Consider the following 25,113-nt stretch of genomic DNA (forward strand, 5'->3'; position numbering starts at 1 on the left):
CCCTCGCCAACTTTATGGCCAAATACGGCACATTACTACTGAACAAGCACATATCGTGGCTAGTAGTGCAGTACTCGAGTATTCCTGCCGACTATTCCATCCTCGTCGGCTACTACGGCAGTCAAGAGAAAGCAGAACTGCTGCTTCCGGTGTACTGCGCACACCACGTGGAAGCCTCGTTCAAGGTTCTCCTTCTTGGACTCGCTTACTTTGCGAGGTTTACTGACCGAGACCGCCAGACCATAAACACCGGCTTCAACGGCCTCATCTCGGCTGCCGTGGAAAAGGTCCAAAATGCTCACTGGATAGACGACGAAAGCAAAGCGTCGGTGGCGGACAAGCTCATGGCCGTGAAAAACGCGCTTTGGCCGCCGGCCGCGCTCCTCAAGGACGGGGAACTGGAAAAAATCTACGCCGGTTTTCCTGTGACTCAGCCGTCCTTTGCCCATTATTGGGTCACAACGCGCCAGGCAGCGATAGCGATAAACAGGACGCAGGAATACGAGGAGGCCATGCTGCTGCTGGGCAACAACTTCCCGGAATACGCCGACTACGACTACGTATCCAACGCCGCGAAGATGTCTCTAGGTGTGGCGACGCCTCCCGCGTACTACAGCGGCGGGACCAAGTCCATGCTGTATGGCGGCCTGTTCTTCCTGATGGCCATGCAGCTGGTCAAGGCGCTGGACAGCGAAGGGATCACGTGGACAGCCAATGGGACAGCGGTCGACGGCACCATCTTGTCCAACTCCACGCTGGCCGCTTACCTCGCTCGCGAACAGTGCCATCAGGGCGGGGAAAACACGAGTGTGTTCCCCGAGGTACCCGCCCTGGAGGTCACCTACTCCGCACTCGCAGCTTCTCGCCTACAGTGGCACAGCGACAACCTGGCACTGGCTAAAAAGCTTCCCGCTGAGCACGTCTTCTTCATGACCTTGTGCTTCCTGAGCTGTGCGAGCCCCGGTGCCCGGAATCCCAGTGCGGCTGACTGTAACAAAATCGTACGGAATTCCGAGCTCTTCGCCCATGTCTACAAATGCGCCAAAGGGAGCAAGATGAACCCGGAAAAGAAATGCTCGTTTTTCTCGTGACCTTGTTGTAGCAAACATGTACGTACTCTTTATGAGTACATGTTTTCAAGTTTAGTACCGAACTATTGGTTTTCCTTATCCCGCCAAATAGTAAGGTCCTCGTTCTCAGTGGTGAAAGTATAAAAATGCTACCGCTGTTAGCGCCCTCTACCTGAAGTAGAGGGAACCCTTCTCGGATATCCTTGTAAGAGCCTAGCTATGTGCATTTTTTTTTAGAAATTTCGTATTTTACTCTAGGAAACAGTTCCCATTTTGACGTTACTTCGTTTCCTCGCTATGCGAAACAATGTTTAAACTCTTGCTCTATCGAATTGCAGACGAATTAAAGACTGTGTATTGCCATCGCGCATCTTGTTTCGCATAGCTTGGGCCAATGAGACAATTCGCTCAAAGGACCTACTTCGTGAATTAGCAAGCATATAGTGCTCATGTTGACGTGACGTTTGTTTTCGTGATTGTGGTGTTGAAGTGACTATATCGGCGCTGTGGTATTTAAAATATCTGCTCAGGGACTTACGGGCTGCCTGGCACAGGTCGTGTGCATAATCCCGGCAATTTCTTCTGCGACAGCACATCTGAATCTGGTTTCCACGCTGACAGACTGGAGTGATCGCCAGTATGCGCTCATATGCGGAAGCGCAGCAGGTGCTGTGCATGTAAATGTTACCTCGGAAGCGATGTGTATTTACGCTGTCGCACGTACATCTGTATAAAGAAGCAGATTCTCGCAGGCATGTGCAGTTTTTAGTTCGGCTGACCTGACTTTATGAACTCACTGACACTCTGACCACAGCAGTCGAAGTAACTCTGCAAGTGTCCGGCGTGACCGGCCGACTTCATTATCGTTCGGTACACTCTAAACATAAATATGCCTATAGGGGAGTTAAAAAGGGAGTAAGTTGTCCTCTATATCGCACACCCTTCTATAAAAGGGAGTGAAGACAGCTGACTCCCTTTTTAACTTCTTTCTGAGCGTCGATTCGTGAGCAGTGGTTTTACGGCACCTGTAACTCGTGCATGCCATCTGTGCAAACCTTTGCCTTCGGAGTATACAGGGGTGGTTTTAACAGATTGGTGGCGTTATGTGCATTATATTTTCTCTCGCAAATTGTTCGCGTTGTGCAACATATTGTAAGGCCAGTCTCGCCTTTCCAAATGATGGTTGTCGCTCAGAAGCGTCGCTTTATTGGTAACACTCGCCCATAGGAAGTGTCATGTTTCATTGCACCGCCCATAAATGGGTTTGCAAGTAGTGATGTTATCCGTTACAAACGCACTTCCTGGACGGCTGCTTACGAAATAGGTTTCGTTTAATTTGATCGCCCTGATTCGTACGGCTAAATCCGTCTCGCAAGAATAGAGGAATCGCACCATCGCATAGGCACGAGGGCAAGAAAATTCAAGCAAACCAATACTATAGGTCAGCAAGACATATGTCGTCGTTTAACCACAATTTGTGCGACTAAACCGTTGAGAGAACTTAATGACGCTAGAAAACTGCCACCAATCTAGAAGTACACACGAGCAAGAAAAGGAAATTGAACAAAGTTTCGAATTTTACAATGCGAGTTCGAAAGCCCTTGTAACGATGAGACCCGATAGTCGCGCGATGTTTTTGTGGGGGTCGCTTCTAGGGGGACGCCTTTGTGTTCAGCCGCGCCGGCTGGCTGGAGGTTTGAGCCACGCTGTCTGTAGACACGGGAGGCGCGACGTGGGTGCCGTAGCCCGTGGTGTGCACGTAGCCGGACGCAGGGAAATATACGTTCGCCCGTGCTCCTCGTCTTCGCAAAGAAAGTGTGATTTTCTCTCTGGGCGTTTACATGTCGTGCACTGCCGCGAATGTTTGCACGAAGAGACATCAGATTCACGACTCGCCGTCTCGGTGAACACTAAAATTTGTTTAAAGAATCTTAGCCACCAAATTTCTTATTGCGTGTTTTCTCTTTAGTAATGCTGCATGAGGCATATATGCATGCATCATCATGTAGTTTTCTCCTGTACGTATGAATAATTTACGATTATTTTTTTCTCTCGTGCTGTTTCGCTTTAAGTACTAACAGTTTGTTTTTTACGTCGAAGTTAGTTCGACAAGGGGCCGTTAAGCACGTAAAAACTGCGATATAATTGCTGATTCGTCTTTTTTTTTACTCACGGCAAAACTAAAGCCAGCCTGCCTGAAGAGCCCGAATGAAGACAGATGAAGTAGCAGCCAAGCATATAGTAAGTGTAATGCGAAGTGTACATATTGCAGAATGTATGCTTTATGGGTATATGGCCGATATTAAAATAATGGTATGGTATGGTATGGTACGGTGTGGTACACTGTGGTGCGGCATAGTGTGGTATAGTGTGGTGTGGAATGGAATAGCATAGTGTGGTGTAGTATAGTATGGCATGGGGGAGGCCGCATTGGAGGGGTACGGAGTAGTTTGGACCACTTGGGGTTATTTGATCTGTACTGAAACCCCACAGCGATTTTTTCTCTTGGTGTTTACACGAACTCGATTCCGTCGGATTGACATTTGGGAACTGTCGGACTCGTGTAAACGTTAGCGAGTAGCGCTGAGCGAACATAGGTTTCGGATCAGTCAGCCCAACGGCAGGGGGTCGGTTGATCCAGCAGGCCCCCTCCGCAGATAGCGCTTAACCTTTTTCGCGCCTGTAAATGGTATAATCTGCAAGGCAGGGGCTGCTGCACCACGCTAGTTCACCAACATCACGACACCACACCAACTATCAACCCTCTGCTGTCGAGGTCACTGATCTCGACCTGACGGTCGCGGGAATGATGCCCACAATGAGGAATTGCTCTCGGCGTCTTGCGTGAGTGGCTGTATTCTGATCCCAAACAATTTTCTCGTCCTTTGCGGCTGTTAAGACGCAATTTCCCCGTTTACCGGCGTCGACGTTGGCTTTGTCAGCTAAAGGCCCTACGGCACAATGTTTCGTCGGCATGCCCTGGCGTCACGCATGGCTTGATCGCAATGCACCTGTCCGATTGGTCCGCATGCAGTAACCTCGCGCATAATGTCACTGCAACGCGTCATGGCGACGAACCCCGCTGCGTAGTCCGAACACTGGGACGTCACTTTAGTCACAATATAGCGACAACACGCGTACTCTGCAGGCTAGAGAGGAAACAGTGATGAATAAAGGATATCTTATCATATATTCACCATGTCGAACAGCTGTCGCTTAATTTAAACAGCTGTCTTTACGCAGTGGTGACCGTCATCTGGAGTTTTGCTCCTATTTCAAGCTGTGCGTAAGATGGCACGCGCACCGTCTATAGCTGACAAATATCACTCTTCAGCGTAGCTCAGGTCAGATAAGACCGAAAAGCCCCGAGTTTTGATCCCTGTCGATGTAAGCGCCATTTCCTCCACGTATTTGTTATGACCGTTTCAAACGCAGGGCATACCTGTTTGCGGTCAAAACGTACAAGTTACAAAATCACGCCTCTATGTAGCAGATAGTTTCACGTTAGCCATGCGGCTAGTGTGGTACTCGTCTTTTTTGCTACCATAGCCGCGTGCTTATCTAGACTCATTTGCCTTCAGCGCTGTTGGCTCACCGTACGACGAGCCCAAAACTCTCTCGTGGTAAGACACAACTTTTGCGGGAGATAAGAGCTATGACCCCGTTGGTTCTTTTCTTCCATTTTTTGTAAGGCTTGAAAGTCCAGACGCGACACCTTTTGCGATTTCTGAGCTTTTAGATTAAAACATGCCGATTAATCGGAAACCTTGAGGGGCAGCCATGGAATGCATTCTGCCCTAAGACGCACGCGAAATGACATTTTCATGCAGTACTTGCTAATGTATACATATAGCTTGAGGCAAATGCGGGATACTAATGTCACGCATACGAGCATATGCAAAGTTTAAGAGCTGGTACAGGACAGGGTTAATTGGAGAGATATGGGAGAGGCCTTTGTCCTGCAGTGGGCGTAGTTAGGTTGATGATGGTGCTGTTAATGTAAGAGCATCAATTAATCTGATTAGGGATCTTACGCCCCTAGCGGCATTGAGAGCCATAACATTTTAGTACGCGGGGGATAATACGACAGTTCGTAGCCATGTGCCATACACCCCGCAGGGTCTTCTATCACTCTGCTGTCCAATGCAGCAATAAACGAAACAAATTTTCAGATTTTTGACCGTAATAAGCAGGTCAGAATCATCGCCGCCGCGGGCCTCAGTGGTTATGGCGATCGGCTGCTGACCGGAAAGACGCGGCGGCATGTAGGCGAAATTCTAGAGGCCCGTGTACTGTGTGACGATGTCAGTGCACGTTAAAGAATCCCAGTTGGTCGAAATCTTCGGAGCCCTTCACTACGCCGCCCATCCTAGCCTGAGTCGCTTTGGGACGTCAAACGCCCATAAACCATAAGTCAGAAGAAACAAAATTATTGCTTATAGTTCAGGTAGGAAAAACAGGTTTAACATAGAATTCTTTCCTTGTCGCAGGGGGATTTTCTGTGCCAGTGATGAATGTGGGCGGAGCTTTACTATAGGCAAGTTGTATAGAACCAGAAACGGCGCCAGGGCATTCATAGTGGGCTGGCCCATGGAGGGTAAGTAAAGTTTATTGCCGGCATGGTGACATTGTAGCACTGCTCCTCGTAAAGATAGACAAAAGATTTGTACGTTCATTTATCATCCCCCAAAAAATCGAGGAACTAAGACTTTTAAGGTACTGCTTGGCAAGAAAAATCACCGCGTCAGTAACTCTAGGAAGCGTTCGGTAGATTTTGAGTGTCCCGCCCGCCACCCATCGCCTCCCTTCAGCGCCGTTATTGCATATAGCTCGAGTACGTTGAGCACATCGGACTCATCGTTGGTCTGAGCGAGAGCAATGTGGAAACCCATTGTTCCCACAGTTTATAGCATTTCATCCGTTCAGCGGTCACGACGGCCCAGATCAGGCGCACAGCCACCCTACGGCGGTCAGCCGAATAGTCACAGCATACTTCTCGTCAAGGGTGGTGAGCCGAATAGTCACAGCATACTTCGCGTCAAGGGTGGCCCTAGAGTCACTAGGTGGCCCGAGGCCTGCTAGCGGAAATGAAGGAAGCGCGGCGCGTGTTGGTAGTAGTAGCTCTATGCGCACACCACCAGTCTCGCTCGTTCCATCCTAGTCCGACAGATGGCGGCGCCAGTCCTACCGGCTTGTCAGCTCACTGGTCTAGGTTCGCTTCGGTTTGCTTGTTCACCTGCAGGGCTGCGTTCGCAGATGATACGAGTTCCTTTTTTTTTAGTTTCAAATAAATTAGCAAGCAGCTGCGCCATCTATAATAGCAAGTACACTACGCGACTTGTGCGCAAATTATAGAAGAGATCAAGCCAACTGGATACAAGAATGGAGGGAACAAGGGGACACGAACCAGTCGGGCTGGTCAGGATACAGATATTGTTTAGCACCTTTCTGATAATTTTTTGAAGTCATTCGGCGTGCCAAAGCGAAATATTCGTCGTTCGGTGAAAGCCGAGGCAAAGTGCGCTGAAAAGCGCATGCTGTGCATACGTTCAGGCCCCACGTCTGCAGTGTGTACAAGGATCATGTTGTTGTTGGTGACAGGCGACGCTTCTGCGGCGTGAAGCGACCAACAAACTGCCAAGAAATTGCTTTTGCGACAGAAGATGACACGATAGTGGCGAACGAAGCACTGACAGCTGGAGGCGGTCGCAAGTGATTTGTACATTTGAATAACCCGCTCAATTTCTCCATCTGAGTACTTGTAGGCGGCGCCGGCAAACGGCATTGATTAAAACTAGTTATTGGGTAAAATATTTCAGTTAAAAATTCGTTAGTTTTTGAGCTATGAATGGTTATATATAATTTTTTGGTAAAAATAACCTGCATATTATTTTCAAAAGGGCAAACAAAAAAAATTATTTCCTTGGTCCAGAAGTTAGTTATTGTTTATCTTACCCAATATTCTTCATGCTTTAGAACATATGAAGTTGCAAAAGTGAGGTAATAACCCCACAACAAAGTCAACAAAGTGGTCACTAGTGAACATTTCTCCAGCTAATATTTGAGTTATAACTACACAGGAGAAATCAGTCGCCTCTAGACAAACGACGCAAGCAGCGGCGTGTCTTGCAGCGCCCTCTGCGTGCGGCTCTTGCGGCCGGCCGCGCGTAAGATAAATGCGTACAAACCACGCCACGGCTGAACGGAACCGGCTGAAGGGCCGAAGGCTCAGCACCGGCACGAACGACGCCGCAGCACAGAAGGCATTGACGAAGCCGGCGGGGAAGGCTCGGCACCAGCGCGGGATACCTCGGCGTCCCATGTGTTCAGCGGTCTGACCGTGATCTGCTTCGCGACGCTGCCACGGGAGATACCTGTCCCATGAGGCAAGTTCTTGCACGCATGTTGAGATGGTTTTCTGCACACCTTGTTAGCGTTTATCATTCTGTTCGGGTCTCGTATCTGCGTTGCTTCTTCGCTGGTGAAATGCGGGCTCCTGCGCGGTCTTTTTTTTTTTTTTCGGAGTAATCGAGCGACTGGCATATTTTCGCCGGCGCCGCCAGATAACGGAGAAAGTTCCAGAACATTAGAAAAGCGGTGTGCGTCCGTGCTGACTTAAGTTTATTTAAACTATTTCCATGTAATTAGTCAACTTTATGATCTCTCTGACTAGACTGATTTGCACTTACAGTGGTAGGAGTAGAAGAAACGCCTAGAACCCCTGTAATTAAGTGGTTTCTCTTGCTCTCTAAACACCTGCTCAACTTTGTTGAGCGTGCTCGAACTATTGCCTTACCTAGGTCCGTTCAGCGCGGTCGGCCGCTATACTAGCTTTTTTTTCATGTCTTTCTTTAATTGGTGTTTGATACAAGAACCAACTGCAACCCTTGGTTTTGTTTTCTTTTTCGTGTAAGCGTTCATAGTTTTATTAACCTGTGTTATGACAGTTAAGTGTGCCTCGTATTTTATTTCTTTTTGTACCTTGCTGTGTAAAGTTGAACTTATTCCTGCAATGCGCCTTCTGAAATCGCCTTTTCCCACACATTTAGCGTCCAGAGATCAAACTGTAACCATCACCTGCAGGTGTGATAGATGTGCTGATTTTAGGCTGTCTGTTTGCTGTCTTCGCGTAGAGATTTCATTAAATGTAGAATATGTGCTATACGATTCAACTATAATGGAGGTCTCTGCGTTGCATTTGCCGTGATTTGTGCAAACGCACCATTCGAGGATCGAACGCACGTCAGTATAAATTTGCGTGTCACGCGGTTGGTATCCAGTGGGAAAATATCAGGTAACGGTCCGGCGTTAGCCCAATGATATGTTTCTGTTTTGATCTTTGGAAGCAATTATTTCCCGCACCTGCTAATGTCTTACTGGTGGCCTCGGGCCTAGTCTTGACATAGCATGAATTAAGATGCTTGCTTGAACATTCTCCTTAACCCCAACGTAGGCCAATCTGACGCATCTCTTGACTGAGTACCTGCTGTATCGAACGGGCAAGAATTTGCGATTCCCGCGTTAGTATTTTTACTTTTGCTTTGTCTTTGCTTGTTTGAAAGGTCGCTCCGACAGCTCGGCCTGCGTTTTTGTTGCCGAATAGTTTTGAATGCGCGCCTCGAAGCGTTAAGCCTCTACAGCAGAAGCGCATATCTGTCCATCGTCTGCGACGACCCAAAGCAGGTGACCGCGGGCGGCATCCAAGAGCGGCTTCAAGGGAGGGGGGACAACGCGAAGGCATCTATGAGGACATGTATATATTGTTTTGTGCGTTTCTCTGTTTTATCACCACCGCTGTCTTCGGCTGTCCTGTCACCATGCAGGCGACAGCGGGAGGAGGGAAGCAGACGGCGCGGAAGAAAGATGTCGTCTGCTCCGTTCTTAGGGCGGGGGGGGGGGGGGGGGGGGCGCTTGTTACCCCCGGAGGGCGGTTCTAGGCTCCATTTGTTTTTTGCCTCCCGTGGACTTCTCTTTTCTTGGGAGCCTTTGCGCGCGGAAGTCATTTTCGCGGGGGCGACAGAGAGGAGGTAGGAGGAGGGGGCGGGGGGCGTTACATAGCTCTTCCGCCATGCCGCGCGACCACAACTGTGTATGCTGTGGAGACGTCCGGTATTGTCGTTCCTCTGTTCGGTCGAGCGGCAGAAGCATTCGCCGAGGTCCCCCAAGACGCTCTGGAGATTTGCGAAGCATTTGGCAATCTCGGGCCATATTTCATAACGATTCTTTTCCATAGCCATAATTGCCCCCTTCAGCCACTGGTGTATAGTTTCGACTTGCGACACCATAACTGAGAGCTAAGCAATGACATTTGCGGACACACCGTAGCCGAAGATCAATATCAAGGCGGCAGAACAGAAATCGATCGTGAAAAGAACTGACGCACAAAACGGGCCCCTGCCTACTTGGAATTAGGATATATAGTTTCAGCGGCATTGCGAGATACGGCAAATAATAGTAGCAAGCATGTTTATTGGTAGACAACACTGCTTCCGCCTTTACACATGTGATCACGTGAAAGAAACTGGATATGTGTGGAAGGTACTGCTTAGTGTTCCTAGTTCGCCTGGTTTATTAATGGGTTTATTATTGGTTATTAATAATTTACTAATGGGGCTTATTAGTGGTTTATTAGTGGGAAAATACAAAAAGAAGGAAAAGATGTTGCCTGCCGCGGAACTTGATCTATATAATATCTTATGCACCCGAGCTGTGGCCGGTGGAAATAATGGGACAGGGAGAGGACAGCGAGAAATACAGAGGAGAGCAGTATCGAGAATGGACAGGGAGAGCCTTATACACTTTTTACAACATTTGTTAACCTAATCTGACCGTCTAGTTTAACAAATGTAGCCTGGAAGAAAATGTGATATTTCGGTCACCGGGAAAAAAAGTTTGATGTTTCATTTCTTTATCATGTGGGCGGCGCTGCTTGATGTGCAGCTGTAATTAACTGGGCAGTCATGGACAAAAGTTTACAGGATACGGATTCGCAGGAAAAAAGATATTTCTGCGTTGCCTCTCTGGTCAGTCAGCTGGCATTTTTTCAGATAATGGAACACGCTTATGTCCTTGTGCCTCAAGGCCTTTTTTTTCACCTCTCTTACTGGCTCGCAAAGAAATATTTTTTTTTATCGTGAATCCACATCCCGTAAACTTTTGTCCATGACTATACGTGATGCCGATAACAGAGAGAGAGCGCAAATTATTACCCGCAGCTCCACCTCTTGCTACGTCATTGGGCTGCTGAGCACAAGATTGGGGGATCGAAGCCCGGCTACGGCGGTCACAGTTCGAAAGAGGAAAATAATACGAAAACTCTCGTGTGATGTGCGATGTGAGCGCAAGTAGGAGAATCACAGGTGGTTCAAATTAATCCGGAGCCCTCCACTACGGCGTCCGTCATGTATATATAGCTAAGTAGCGGAGCTTATCTCCTCTGTGGAGTTTTAAGTAGGAGAGCTGCATATTAGCTATAGGGGATATATGACAGACGCCGTAGTGGAGGGCCCCGGATTAATTTGGACCACTCAAAATTCCACAGAGCATACCAGCTCCGCCACTCAGTTTCTTGCGACCGTCATCTCAACCGTCCAAAAAGCTAATAGGCCACTTCACTGGTGTATAAACTGTTTTTTTTTTGTTTACTCGACCATGCGCGCTATTGTAAAGCGCATCAGTGCACATAATGAATACACATCCCGCCAATGAGCAGCTTAAACAAAGTCGCCTCCGGCTATACATTCCCGCGCCACGTTGATGATCATCAGGTCGTTAGTGTTGGCAGCCATCTCGCTTCAATTTTCCCTCTCTCTTGTTTGCACACGTCCCTTCCCGTTCTCCCATGGGGCCGTTCTCTGGCTGACCAGCCGCTCGCTAATCTCCGCAAGATGAACGGCTACAGGCGGACTCGTTCACGGCCCTCCGCTATACAGCAATCGCTCGGTCACTTGCTTTGCCACGCTATCCGACTATCTCTGTCTTGAGTTCTTTTACTTTTCAGTGGGTCAGCTTTCCGCGCGTTGCCGTACCTAACTGTGCACTCTCACCGTACGCGGGAGGGAGGCTCGTGCTTCTGAGTGCGCTGACCACGCCCACCTGACTGGAGCGCCACCTCTCTTTTTGGGGAGAAAACGCCAGTGCGGCCGCCGATGAAGACCGTTTTCCTCTCACCACTACCTCTCTGCGCGGCCGTGAGGGAAAGGGAAAAATCAAGAGGGAAAGGATAGAGAGAGGCAAACCGACCACCCCGTGGCGTGATGGCGCTGTAATGATCGCGACCGCGTCACTTTTGTGTATATCTACTGCCGCTGAGCTTCGTTATATACAATTTTTGTGTTGCATATATATATATTCTTTAAATTTTGAGACGAAACAAGCGAATTGCGAAGCGAAGACAAAAACGTGCGAAAACTTCGAGAGCAAGCCAAAATTCTCGAGGTCGGAAGCTCTGGGAAGGGGGGGGGGGGGTGGGGGGCTGTGGAGGGAAAACGAAATGAAGAAAAACGTCCATGAGGTAGATAAATGGAGCAAGATTATGCAAAAAGAAAGAAAAATTCGCTCTCAACGAAGACGCATGAAGAGGATAACAGAACCGTTCGAGGGTCAGCCCGCGTAGGTGTACAGTAGGGCAGCTGGAAGGAGGTGAGAGATCAACGGAGTGGCATCCAGTCTTTTTTTTGTTATTCTTTTCTTTTCTTTTTTGCTTAAATCCAAGCCACGCAGTCACCTTAGAGTTGTTCGTGGGGAGGGAACAGGACACCGAAGACGAAACAGGTAGCGGCCATCCCTTTCCCAAGACACATATTCATTTGTCCAGAGTTCAGGGTCTTTGACTACTTGCGTTCCCGAATATGCGTTCGAATGTGATTGTTATTTTTTAGGCCGCTTTCGAAGCTGTAGAATATACTGGCTATCGTGAATAAAAAGAATATGAAGGAAGCCCAAGTTAAACACTACTGCCTCTGCAGGTGTGCCCTTGGAACTTGAAGAGTGCGACATCTCCAACTAACTGATTAATCAGCTCTTTGTGGCTTAAGATTTACCTGAAGCTATCGTCTATATCAATGTCCTACTACCTCACTCTCCTTTAGGTAGCATGAAATGGCTAGTTGTTATGTCACTTCTCGAAAACAAAGGTCAAAAACATTCTCGTTCGGCCGACAAAGTACAGAAAGGACTGCGCCATGTCCCACCGTCCGGGTCTTGTGGGCCAGGTCTCGTCTTTTATTTAAAAAATTCGCCACCACTGAGTACATAGATCTTTCACCTCACCCCGAGCAACGCCACTCCGTACAACTTTCACCTCCCGTGGCTTAAAGATGGGCCAGCAGGTTCCAGGCCGCGGGTAAAGCGAAAGAAAAGGACGGTTGAGGTAAGGCGGCGGAGGGACCGACCTGCAGAGACCGCGACAATGAGGAAGAAAAGGAACGAGAAAACACAGAAGGAAATAGGAAGGTGAAAACAAGCAATCAAACAGAAAAAAAAGTTGAGGGTGAAGAGAGCCAGGTAGGATGGAAAGAAGGGCAACATCTCTCTCTCTCTCTCTCTCTCTCTCCAAGGACTCTCCCGCCTCAATTCCTGAATGACCCTGTTCCAGGTCCTCCTTTCGTCGTCGCGTGCGGTGGCCGAGGGCACGCCAGTCCCTTTCGCCTTCTTGGGCCTGCATTCCAAGCGGTGCATTCTTTTGTGGCCCTCCACAGTGCTCCTTTCTCCCCTTTCATTCCCCTCTTCCCTTCGCTCTTCTTTTCGGTCTTTCCCTTTTCTGCCTCCAGGCAGCTTTCGTGGGAGGTCCGCCGAAGTGGTTGTCCATGGTTGTAGCCACTTGGGATCGCCGCTAGGTTTCAGCCGCGCTGTGCCAACACCCTCGAGTGCGATGGTTGCGTGTGTGGCCTTCGTCCCCACCCTTCCTCCCCTCCACCCCTGCGTCTCCCGAGCGCCGCTCTACATTCTCGTATTCCACAACCCTTCCGCCTTTGAGGGGTTTCCGGTGTGCGGCAGCTTGGGAAGCTTAATTAAGACACGGTGCCTGCCGTCACTTGCACGAATGAACGATAGCGAATTGCGTGCAGGGATACAGGTGCGAAGTGAGGCTGTGTGTTTATTTAGTCCATTCGTCTTCTGCCACGTCCAACATTCTTGGGCAAGAATTTGTTAATGTTTGAAAATTTCAAGGTGCTGATATGTAAATATTATAGGGAATTGTCTATTCCTCCTATCCGTAGCAAAATCTTTCTTTTAATGTTTTTCCAGCGCTCGCATCGAGATTATCAGTCTGCCTTAGAAAACCAATGGGGAGCGCTTTCAAAAGGCGATAGGAAAAGCATTAACAGCAAAAAAAAAAAGATGCAATCTACTCGAAGGGAGGTCTGCGGATATTGTTATAGTGTAATCTTACAATACATTAAAAAATTGCGTCCATAAACTCTTTCCCGTTCAAAAATGCTTTTGTCCACAATTGTTGGCAACTTGGCTGTGATGATGACTTTCGAAAGGAGCCTGCTGAATTTGCTTCTCGCGTTTTTATGGTGTGAGGGAACGGCGTCCGTCGAGGTGTGCTCATCACTGAGCGTCATTCTCGGCTGCTGTAGCTTTTGGTTGCAGACGCTCAAGTTGGCGTGTTCGATGCCGACTGCTCCGAGGCGAAAATAAAAGGAAATTTTGGATTGCCAAGATTTACAATCGTCATTAACGCCTAACTGCTTTCACTGATTGACAAACGCCTCTCCTAATAGCCTCCAGTTAACCAGGTCATGTGCCAGCTGCGGCCGTCCTATATATCCCCGCAAGTTTCCTAATCTCATCCGCCCACTTGACTTTCAGCAGCCCCTCGCTAAGCTTGTGTTTCTATGGAACACATTTCGCTGTCGTATACAGGCGCTGCGTCGCAGTTCAAGGTAATTTCGGAGAGATATGCTGCTGGGCTGGTTGGCGCTTTTGGGCTTGAAGTGAGAGGCAAAAAATTGGAAGACGATTTGTCGGTAATGCTAGATTTGGCAGGTGGCATGTTACGCACGCTAGCCACCCTCCGGTATCTTCCCATGGCATCCACTTCCCAGGTGGCGCTTCGCTCTGTTACTTGGACAACCGGCTACGCCGACGACGACGATGCGGAATGCAGGAACGGGCTGTTGTTTTTATTCATTGATTTTTCAAAATTCACGATTGGTGCTACAATTTTGTCGTCATCTTCCATGGAAACTTCTTTGTTTATTCAACTACACCTTGGCCAATCCCCCCGCGTGGGTATGTGCCATATACCTGGAGTGAAGAAGAAGAAGAAGAAGAACGGGCTCCTAAGAGCTTCGCGCTCAATGTGGATGAGGACACATTTGCACAACAAGCGGCCCGTCAATTTTTTCCAAACCATGACTGCACCGCTACGTCTCCACCTGACTTATCGGTAACAGAGCCCCCCGATGGGATTACTTCTGATCTCACCATGGCAGAGCTGCTGGCCTCCATTGACCGTTTAAAAACTACTACTACTCCCGGGCACGACGGCATACCTAACTCCTTATTCCGTAACTTGGAAGGGAGGGCTTTGGAAACCTTACTTGATACTTTTAACGAAGTGTGGCTTTCTGGCGTCATGCCGGGAGACTGGAAGCATTCTATTGTGGTTCCAATACCCAAGTCAGGTCAGCCTCCAGTATCTCTCTCGGCCCTTCGTCCAATTTTCCTTACCCCTACCATCTGCAAGCTTTATGAAAACATTCTATCCGCACGCTTATCATGGTGGCTGGAATCCCATGATTGTTACCCAGATTCCCAAATTGGTTTCCGCCCACAAATTGGAACGGAGGACGGCCTTGCTACTTTGGCTGCTGACGTGCTTGACCACTCTCCACAGAGTCACCTTGTACGAACCGTAATCGCTACAGACATAACAAAGGCATATGATAACATCCTTCAGTCTGCCATTCTTGCCTCCCTTCAAACTCTTGGTCTCTCTCACCGGTTCCTCCTCTTCATTCACGCCTTTTTAGCAAATCGAACCTTCAGCGTGCGTGTCCACGGAAAGCCCTTTGGTAATTTCACTTCCAATAGAGGAGTGCCGCAGGGCTCCGTTCTCGCCCCCACATTATTTAATGTGGCTTTAATTCCTCTGGTTCGAGCCCTAGAGACCATCCCTTCTATCCGCGTGCTTGCATATGCCGATGATATCACCTTGTGGTGCTGTCATCCAGATGCGTCTATTCATCACTCGGTCCTTCAACACGCGCTGGATGTATTGACATCTCGCCTCCCACCTCTGGGTCTAACACTCTCTCCTACTAAATCATGTTTCATTCGAATTGGAAATAAAGCCGCCTTACGGAAATCTCCCCCTTTAAATTTTACGGTACATAATTCTCTGATTCCTCAGGTAGAAACTGTTCGTATTCTTGGTCTTCTCCTCCATACATCTGGGACTGGCACCCCGTGGCTGACAGCCACCCGTAAATCGGCTCACGCTACTCTAGGTCTGATTCGTCGCATAGCTTTGCGCTCTGGTGGCGCACGTGCTCATACGGCCCGCCAGCTTGTGCGCTCTATCCTTCAGCCACGGATAGTATATCAGGCTCAATTTCAACGTCTCACCCGCAGACAGTGGGACTCCCTTGAAGCTATCAATCGTGAGGTTATGCGCGTCATAACATATCTGCCTCGTTTAACACCCATACCTGTGCTACAGGTGTTCGCCCAACTTAATACACTCAGTGAAATCATCGACCAACGGGTGGCAAATAGAGCTCGAAGACAGTCTCTCAAACTTCATTGTTTAAAGACACTTCCACCGTGGTCCTATTGCCAGCTCACTGACAATCGCCCCACTGTTTCCCCGTCGGTATCAGCAGCGTATCTGCCTGAAGGGTGTATATTATACACGGATGCATCACATTCTGCAGGGAGGGGAGTTACTGCTGTGTATAGCCCATCTCATCCGCATCTCAACTCTCGCGCGACGTATACTGCGGATACGTGCACTCCCCTGGCATTGGAACTTCAAGCCATTTACAATGTCATTGCTTCCCTTCCACTCGTTCCAACATTCAATACAGTTCACATTTACACCGACTCCCGCGCCGCCCTTAAACAGCTTAAGGCTGTTCGACGAACGTTCCAGATTTCACAATCTATTCATGTGCTCTGCGCAAAGTATCCATGTCCTGTGCGCATACACTGGATTCGCGGCCATGCCCAGGATCCACATAACATTCAAGCGGATGCTATGACTCATCTTCATACATTAGACGATCCGCCACCTTCCCCTCTTCCCCCAGATCCGTTCCTGTCCCACGTTTCCGATTCCGAAGTTCTGCGCCAGCGAACACGCGCTCTAATTCCTCCGTGTTCGCACCCTCTCCCCCTAGTCTTACTCGGCAGGAGGAGGTATCCGTGCGCCAGATTCGGGCAGGGGCGGCTCTGACACCATCTGTCCGTCATCGGTGGCGTGCCAAAGATCTGCCACTACCTGACAGGTGCCCTCACTGTGGCGCTGCACCGGACATTTGTGATGTGCGGCACTTGTTGTGGACGTGCCCAGCGACGGCTGCTATCAGAAAACGGCTCCTCGGGGAGGTGGGCCTGCGGTGGAACCGCGAAAGTGACTTCGTGAAGTGGACAATGGACAACCGTTTCATTAACAACCTCTGCGACTACCTCAGCGCAACGGTTCTTCACTCCTTCTTTTAACTTTCAATCCCGTGCATTCCTTCCCCCCCTTTCCTTTCCAACTTATGCCTCATGGCACACTTCTCGAATAAAAAAAAAAGAGCTTCGCTGCTTATGCCGTCTGTTTCACATAATATTATTCTGAATTTCTTTGCAAGCAGTCTTTCTGTGCTAGAAGAGTGTTTTTTACGGAATACCTTTGTCACCTGTGTAGCGCATCAGAATACAGTATAGTGCGTAGAAGCTGGTAGGCTGGCTAACAAATATTCAATAGTTAACTTGTTAACTATTGTAGTTAGTTTCTTTAGCTATTGAGAGGCGTGTAGCCCACGGTAAGTAATGTCTATATTAGTGTTTAGAATAGTGAAAACCCTTTTACCTTCGCAGCTGGGGCCCTACGAATTTGGGCTATTTCTACGGGTTACCCGCACCGGAGGGGTTGCTTTGCCTGCAAATTTCTTTAAAGCGCATGTTCTTTGGAGCGGTGTGCTTCTTCAGTAAATCGCCTTGGAAACTGAAAAGATCGGCTTGCAGCCATTCTTGTGTTGTAGTTGAATAGCGCTTTATCGTTTCTCGCTCTTACTTTTCCCTTAAATCTTTTCTTGTCCGGCCATAACCTAAAAAAAAATGCGCATTTTTGGGAACCATAGTATCAAAAGGTATGGTTGGCTAACCACGCCTAACCAGAAGATCACTCGGAGGTATGGAAAGATGAGTGGGAGAGTGCACAACCAATGTTTGCAGTTCCTGCAATGCTTCTGCTGACCGCGGCCGGACCTGCTCGCCACAAGTGCAACGACAGCGCCCGACAAAGCTCGAGGAGGAAGATCCAGAACGTTTCGGTTTCGAAGAGGCGTACTTGGGGACTGCAGTTTGATATGATTGATTTCCATGTTCATCCTTGCCCCTTTACCGTTGCCGGCTGCCGACTTTGACGGTCACAACTTTAAGATTGTTAATGTGGTGGTTGTTCTCTAACGACAGCCTAATGTCTGGCACGTTTGTGGTTTATGGGGGTTTGACCTCCCAAAGCTACCCCAGGCTATGAGGGACGCCGTAGTGAAGTGCTCGGGAAATTTCGACCACCTGGGGTTCTTTAACGTGCACTGACATCGCACAGCACACGGGCCTCTGGAATTTCGCCCCCCATCGAAATTCGACCGCCGCGGCCGGGAACGAACCCGCGTCTTTCGGGCGAGCAGCCGAGCGCCATAACCACTCAGCCACCGCGGCGGCTGATGTCTGGCACGTGAAACAAGGATCTTAAAAATTTGTGAGTCTGATTGCCTCCCGCTGAATCTGGCTACTACAGAATACAGTTAAGGATTTCCCTGTCGCGTGTTCTTCGCTAACAGCGAGGGAAGCCTCCAAACCGCAGCGCCCCTTAAGCGGTCACTCCGCGAACTACCGAGAGAGGAGAGACGAAGAAGAGGACAGGCGGAGATGTAGCAAGCGGGGCCTATCATTTTGCGGTTAGCAATATTTCTTAGTTGGATCGTAAAAGTTGTCTAAGTGTAATTATTGACTTAGAAATCACCCTCCAAATCACATCGGTGATACCATCTACGTCTTCCGAGCGGCAGTCTTTCTATTCTTTATTATGGTTCATATTGCCGACACTTTTTGAAAAATTTCACTTCGAAACATGTACACCGGAAACCTTGGGGAGCAGTCGTTATGCAGGCAATTTGGTTTAAGCATCTACTTCGCGGAATAACGGCTCTTCGTTACGCCAGTTCGCTTCATCTCTCGTGATCCTTAGGGGCCCCAGCTCACGTCAGCTCCGACGAAGAACGCGGATATCGCTTGAAACCATTTGTTCCTTCTATACAAACGAATGTTGCAGTCGGCGGGACCGGTCATACACTTTATTCGTTTTCGGTTGTGCAAGTATCTTCTCCGCGCGTGGCGCTGTGTTTGCTAAGCTCTTTAATCCTCAAGATGGCGCAGTCCGCGCCGCTCGAATCAAGGGTGGTACCCAAGCTAGCGTCGTCCCGTTCTCTTCTTTTGTACTTCCGTTTGTCACTGCGTCCGGCGAGTTGAAGCCCAGACACGGACGACCACTGGATCGAAGTACAAGCACACAGACGACAAGAGAGGAACAGCGGGCACCCTCGAAGACCGAAATCGACGCGTTCCGGCTGTCTTCATATTTCTCCGCTGTACGGCGCCCCCCTCTGCGCCGCGGCCGTGAAACTCTCGAACCGGCGTTGTGTGAGACCCGTGATCTTGAAAGGAGTCAGTCTCCCAGCGGAGCGGAGTTAGTCCGCTTGGCACACTGAATGTCTTACAGTGAAAGCGCCCTCGTGAGGTGTGCGATAATTTTGTGGGTGTTTGGTGTTTTCGTAGTATCATTCCATTTTAGAGCGATATCTATGGAGGGAACTTTTTCTCCGAAGTGAAAAAAGAAAACCGCAGTGGTGTCGTCGTATGTCGTAACTCCCACGCTCAGCTTCTGGTGTCCACCCTGAGGTTTCTGCGCCTCCCCTTTCCTCACAACCTCCTCCTCATACTCCAATGGATGGTTGTACAGGTAGCCCGGGGAACGGGTGTTCCTGGTATACTGTGCCCTCCGCCGTCATGTGATCCAAGGACCTTGAGCTTCAGGGGGGAGGTTGTACAACTCTTGCTTATAGACTGACAGCCTTTGAGTCGTACAGGCGGTACTCACTCGAGCCTCAGTGGTCGCCATGTTGGTGTACAAGGAAAACGGTGGAAGGCAGTGCGCGGTATGCAATTGACTTATTGCCGTCTGCTTCGAGCTTTACCGCTTAAGTTGCGCGCTGTGCACCAAAATGGCGCCTGTCGGGCCAAGTGAATGCCCCTTATACCACTCACTCCTTGGATAAATGCGCGTGAACTGAAGAAGTCGAGCTACACTGCTCACCAGTCGTATTTCTTCGTGCAGGAAATGCAGCACGTATGTAGACAACGGTCTAGAATAGGCCGATCGCATTTCTGCAGCTTTCGCGGCTAGAAGAGCTGCCAAATATCTTGCTGTTTACGGCTTTACACCGATAAGAATCATGCGCAACCGGATTTCATCCCTGCATTCTTATCCACAAACAATGACGCCTCACTGGAACGCCTCGGTGGTGGCACAGTACCAGCGTAAATCATGGCTGAGTAACAGCGGATTAGAGCTGTTTAAATAATGTCGTTGAGCGAATGAGTGGCGGGATATTCCTGTTTGTGTAGCGCTTGATCGAGAGACTGGACACGCAACGGTAATCGTTCCCTTCCACCCCGTTTTTTCTTTGTTTTTGTTCCAACCGCTGAGATAAAACAAACACGCGCACGAGGTTACTTGTTCCCGGCGAAACATTCGGCAGGCAGCGCGGCGACTCCTGTTAACTACACTGCGCCACCGATAGAAAGAAACGGGGAACCAGAGTTTACACAAAGTAACCTTCTTCTGGCCGCAGCCGGGCCTTGACACGATCCAGACTCCGTGATGAACTCCAGCCCACCCAAACCAAGCTTCAGGCACGCCCCCGTGGCTTGCTCCGTTTCATCTTGGCGCCCCCGGATTTCGCGAGGGCGTGAACACAAAAATGAAGGCGACAGTTCACCTTCCGAAGTTTCGGACGCTCCGCAGCGCTCTACGTCCTTGCTTTGTTTCGGGTTGCTCGCTAAGGTCGATAATAGTAAAGCTTACCCGCCAAGCGGAATGCACGAGGACGGTCCGAGGTTAGGCCTCCTGACGTTTCTTTTTTTGAGAGGCCTGTAGCCATGGAGAGAGTAGGTTGTTTTCGTAGCCGAGGCCAACAGGGTAAAGAAGAGAAAGCATCTTTGCATACGCAAATGAAGGCCTTGGATGAAGAAAATGCAAAATCTGTACACGTCGGCCATGCTTGTTGATGAGCGCTTAGGCCCATCTCCCGCAATGGTGTTCCCTCTTTCGTGCTATTGCCGGTTGCGCGCAGTCCAGCCATATGTTGAGTCGCGTGCCGTGTGCAAAGTGAACCTGAGTTATATCTTGGCTGCACGCGTGCACTGCAAGTGCTGCGGAACTTGTTTCGCGCCTCCAAAAATCCAACACTGCCTAACGTTACGAATGATCAGCTGCAGGAAGGCCTCGATGAAAATTAAGGCTGGGCAGCTACGGTTCTTGACCCGGACGGGCAAAGGCAAGTTGATGAGGCACATCATTCAGTGAACACTGACGTTTTCCGTACGTTACCCTCTTATCAGACTACACGCTGCGAGCCTTTGAGGTACTGTACTGCGTTGATAGCCTAAAGTAGCCGTGAGCATGCCTGGAACACAATCGCAATGATCGTTTAAAAAAGCATAACTTTATGCGTTTGACAACCGACATATGTGCATGCTCGCTTAAAACGTTTTTCGCCAAAGTTCAGACATCTGCGCTCAATATCAATGAAAAGACTCAGATGAAGGGAAACCAAACAGTTCTTTAGCACAACAAAAATCTACAGACGTACTTAACGCCACCTGAAGCGCAATCAATATGCTGAGAACTCCCTTTACCGAGTAGTTAAGGCCTGATGGCACTGAAAAGTTATGTGGTTAATCCAGGCTCATGGGAGTGCTATCACACCCAAACCGCAGCGCGCAGGCCACACTGAACTTGGTCGTACGCGTAGTTTATGCCACCAGCAACCTTTATAACCAGTGTTCCATGCAGAGGATACATACACGACTTGAAGCGCTAGCATTTAATTGCATGGAACCTATAGCACCAAATACGGGTGCTTTCTTCCCGATTTGTTAGGCCGAACGTTCCGTCCTGAATAACGGCGAACGCAGACTTATGTCAACACGCAACCGACGTAGTCTCGTCTGCATGTAACAATCAACGGGCGTCCTCTCCATGTAACCATTGATATGCGTAGCCGATGCTTCTTGTTCGACGTTGTCGAGTGTGTGTGTGTGCATTCGTGCATGCTCGTACTTCAACTCCACTCACGGCCGGTCGGGGGCGCGGTTTTTATTTAGGAGGAAGGTCGCGACCCCCAGCGGTGGGTTGGGAAACCTTACGGCCGCTGTGCCTCCTCTTACCGCCCCCCCCCCCCCTCCCCTCCTCCCATTCGCTATGCTTGGTTCTGTTCCGACGCCACGACACACCCGATTATGGACGCGTAGCAGAGCCCCCCCCCCCCCCCCCCGCCTCCTCTTTGTATTTTCTGTTCCGTGCTTTATTTGCTTCTTAGTTTTGTTTGATCTTGATGCCTGCTTAGAAGGAACTATCGCGCATTTTCTTTTGTATGTGGCTTCTTAATTCCTGTATGCTTTGCTTGGATACGAGGTCTTGTGATCATCTGCTTGAATTTGTTGTCCTCGCATTGCGCAATGGTCCTCCACTTTCTGGCCCTACTTTACACAAGACCGCTTCTCTATACCGCTGCAACGCTCATTGACATCACAGAGGGCGCATGTGTAGGCTTGAGTGCGGCTTTAGTAGCGTGCTTTTACTCTTGTGTCACGCGCAATCGACTGAGCTGACATTTATTCAAAAACGTAGAAGAAACGACAGTAAAAAAAAAAAAAATAGGCAGGTAGGACGCCTGCAAACCAGCGTCGCAGACGACGTACGAAAATCAGAAGTCGAACGCGCGATGTAACAGACGGGAGGAGCAGAACGCCGCAGACGACAACAAATACGAAACTTGCCAAGCGTGCAAGGTATGCAGTATACATAACACGTACAAACCGAGGCTAACTGCAACATGCGTTCAAGTAGGCCTTTCCCGCGACCACCCTCTTGCTTCCCACTGCAGCAGCTGCGTCGACGTGTTTTTTTTTTTCTTCTTTGTTTCGACGACTTTATCTACGCGGTCTCTCTCTGACAGGTTGAAAGCGTGAAATGGCGTGAAAGACACTCCCCTCCGCGGAGGTTTCCGTTTCGGGTGGTCTGGCCTGTCACTCATTTGTGGCGGCCTCTTTGATCACTCAACTTCCGTGCTTCGCTGGCTTGTGTTTTTCCAGTTGGCCGCGGGCTCTGCATAGTGGGGCCACTTGCCCGGTAATCTGATATTGAGTTATCTTGCTTTCTGTCTGATTGGCCAGAGGGTGAGGGAAGGGCGTGGAATACAAATGCAACTTCTGCACGCAGTGTCTGCGTGCAACAGAAGTACCGCCTGTTGTACAGTGGAGGACGTAATCGGGCTTTGATTGCGTATTCGTGCACCCTTTGTATAAAAAGCTCGCGATTACAAACCCGCTGTCTTGTCTGTGCGGCCAGCCAAACGGGGCCACACAGGGAGTGTCTTAATCGGGCGAGACAAGATGCAGCACCGGTTGGAACGGGGTCGTTGGTGCTCGCCAATAGAGAGATGATGCAGCTTCAGTAGCGACCTCTCGCGTCGGGGTAGTGGCTGTCATCGAACGTTCCCTCTCTGGCCCCCGTGTGGACTTTGGGGTGTTGCACCGTTATTGAGGCGAGGTGCGTTGACCTTGCGTAGACAATAAAGGACGTGGGTACGAAAAGGATCTGGCTGAAGGGTGTATGTTTGGTGCGTGTCGTAAACAGAGCGCCTACTGGGATTGTCTTCGCAGACGACACTGCTGCTTTACGTACTTAAATAGAGTAGGCGTGTGTTGCGAAGACCTGATGCCGGTCTTTTCCTTCTTCGCAAGGATTTGTTTCCTTTTCTACTGAGCCTGAGCAACATCAACGAATACGAAGTCTGCAGATAATGGATGATAAAAGACAAAGAGCAATGCTATAGTAGCAAGAACGGAACAGTCATCAAGAAGGAAGGAACCTAGCAACTGTATGCAAGCACGCTTAACTACAGACAGAAACTGGCTCGGGACTTGAAAGAAGCCACAACTCGAGCCTGGTCACAAGAAGAAAGAAATGAATAAAAATAAATAAGGCTAATTTCGCCTTAATGTTGTATACTTAAAGCAACGAAACGTCTCATGGCCACAAGGGTGACTGGCCATGCAATTCGTGAATACTGTCCTCCCACTCAAGAATCAAGGCAAAGAAAGAAGTTGTTGAACGCGATAGCTGCGTAGGAAACTTCACTGTGCAAACGACGTCGCACTTGAGCGTTCTTCTCCCCGCAGAGTACGTTATCAGAGTTATTCGGTGAACGTGCGGTCTGGAGGTAAGGGGCAGAATCAGAAGAAGCCGACCGCCCCCATTCCGAGCGAGAAAATTTGCATTGAAGGACCACACTGACCCATCCAAAATAACACCATTCATGCGTTGCTCGTGAGACCCTTTTCAATGGGCGCTATTTAAAATGGAGGAAGGTGGAGAGGATGGTAAAAATTTCTCCAGCGTCACTTTCCCTCGGCGGCGATGTTGCCATGACCCCTACAAACGGAGGCCTTTACTGGGCTGCGCTTTCCCACTTTTTAACGCACCCCACTCCCATAGCTCGTCCGTTCCTAATTACAATCACTTCAGCGGGTGACGACTGGGGACATTAGGTATATATGTTTCGCTATCGATGTATTCTTCACGTTCAGTTCAGTTTCGTTCCTAGCCACTGTGTCGCTATGGGACGTTAAACACAACAGACAATACCATACGACGACGATGATGATGATGATGGATTTTTTATGGTGCAAGGGAATCTGTGGCCAATGAGAGCCATGACACAAGGTTTCTTTTTCCTTTTATTCAAGTTTATTCAAGGTGGGGTCAAAGACCCATTTCCTAAGCATTTCGCCCTAATTAAGCCGAGCACCAGACCAGGGGACAGCTTGCACCCATTGTATCACCGGTGGGTACCCGGCGGCATTGAGGATCGAACCCCGCACATCCCACATACGAGGCAGATGCTCAGACCATACCATACCATTCCATATCATACCATACCATACCGGTGACCATACCATACCATATCCTATTGGGCCCTCTACCATAGTGGGCACTGTACAATACCATACCACACCATAGTGGCCGCTCTACGATAGAGAGCACATATTATAGTGGACACTCTACCATAATACCATACCATACCATACCATACCATACCATACCATACCATACCATACCATACCATACCATACCATTCTCGTTCCTTGCTGTTGCCTATTCACGCCGTCTCTGCCTGGCTGCTCAAAGGGGGGAGGAGATGGCGAGTAACGCGCCACACCGAAACGCGCCAAACATATGGGGTTGCCCGCCCGGGCGAGAGGAAAGGAAAAAACAAAAACATAAGACGCTTGTAGTGTCTGTTGTGAAAAGACCCTCTCCCTTTTCCTTTTTTTTTTTCGTGTTTTTCGCGACCTGAGTTTGGTTTATGTGCGCAGCGGAGACTGGACGACAGATCGCCGCTCGCGATACGGGGTGCTCTCTTGCGGGTCCTATACCGCTGGGTCTGAATGCGCGGTGCTTAGGGTTTGGTTTGGTTTGGCTCGAGGCGAAGCTGGCGACGGGCGGCAACGCGACGGACTCGGACCGCCG

The 25,113-nt window shown here is 49.4% G+C and overlaps 1 protein-coding gene across 1 annotated transcript in view; it reads left to right on the forward strand.

The window, feature by feature from the left end:
* The first annotated feature begins 7,264 nt into the window (after positions 1-7,264).
* Ppn (proteoglycan-like sulfated glycoprotein papilin) overlaps positions 7,265-25,113 on the forward strand; it is a 159,486-nt gene continuing 141,637 nt past the window's right edge. Inside the window, exon 1 of the mRNA XM_077665429.1 lies at positions 7,265-7,456. Coding sequence (XP_077521555.1) covers positions 7,452-7,456 — 5 coding nt within the window. The 5' untranslated portion in view covers positions 7,265-7,451. The remainder of the gene's footprint in view (positions 7,457-25,113) is intronic.

The sequence above is a fragment of the Amblyomma americanum genome, chromosome 5 (genome assembly GCF_052857255.1).
Source record: "Amblyomma americanum isolate KBUSLIRL-KWMA chromosome 5, ASM5285725v1, whole genome shotgun sequence".
NCBI classification, from domain to species: domain Eukaryota; kingdom Metazoa; phylum Arthropoda; class Arachnida; order Ixodida; family Ixodidae; genus Amblyomma; species Amblyomma americanum.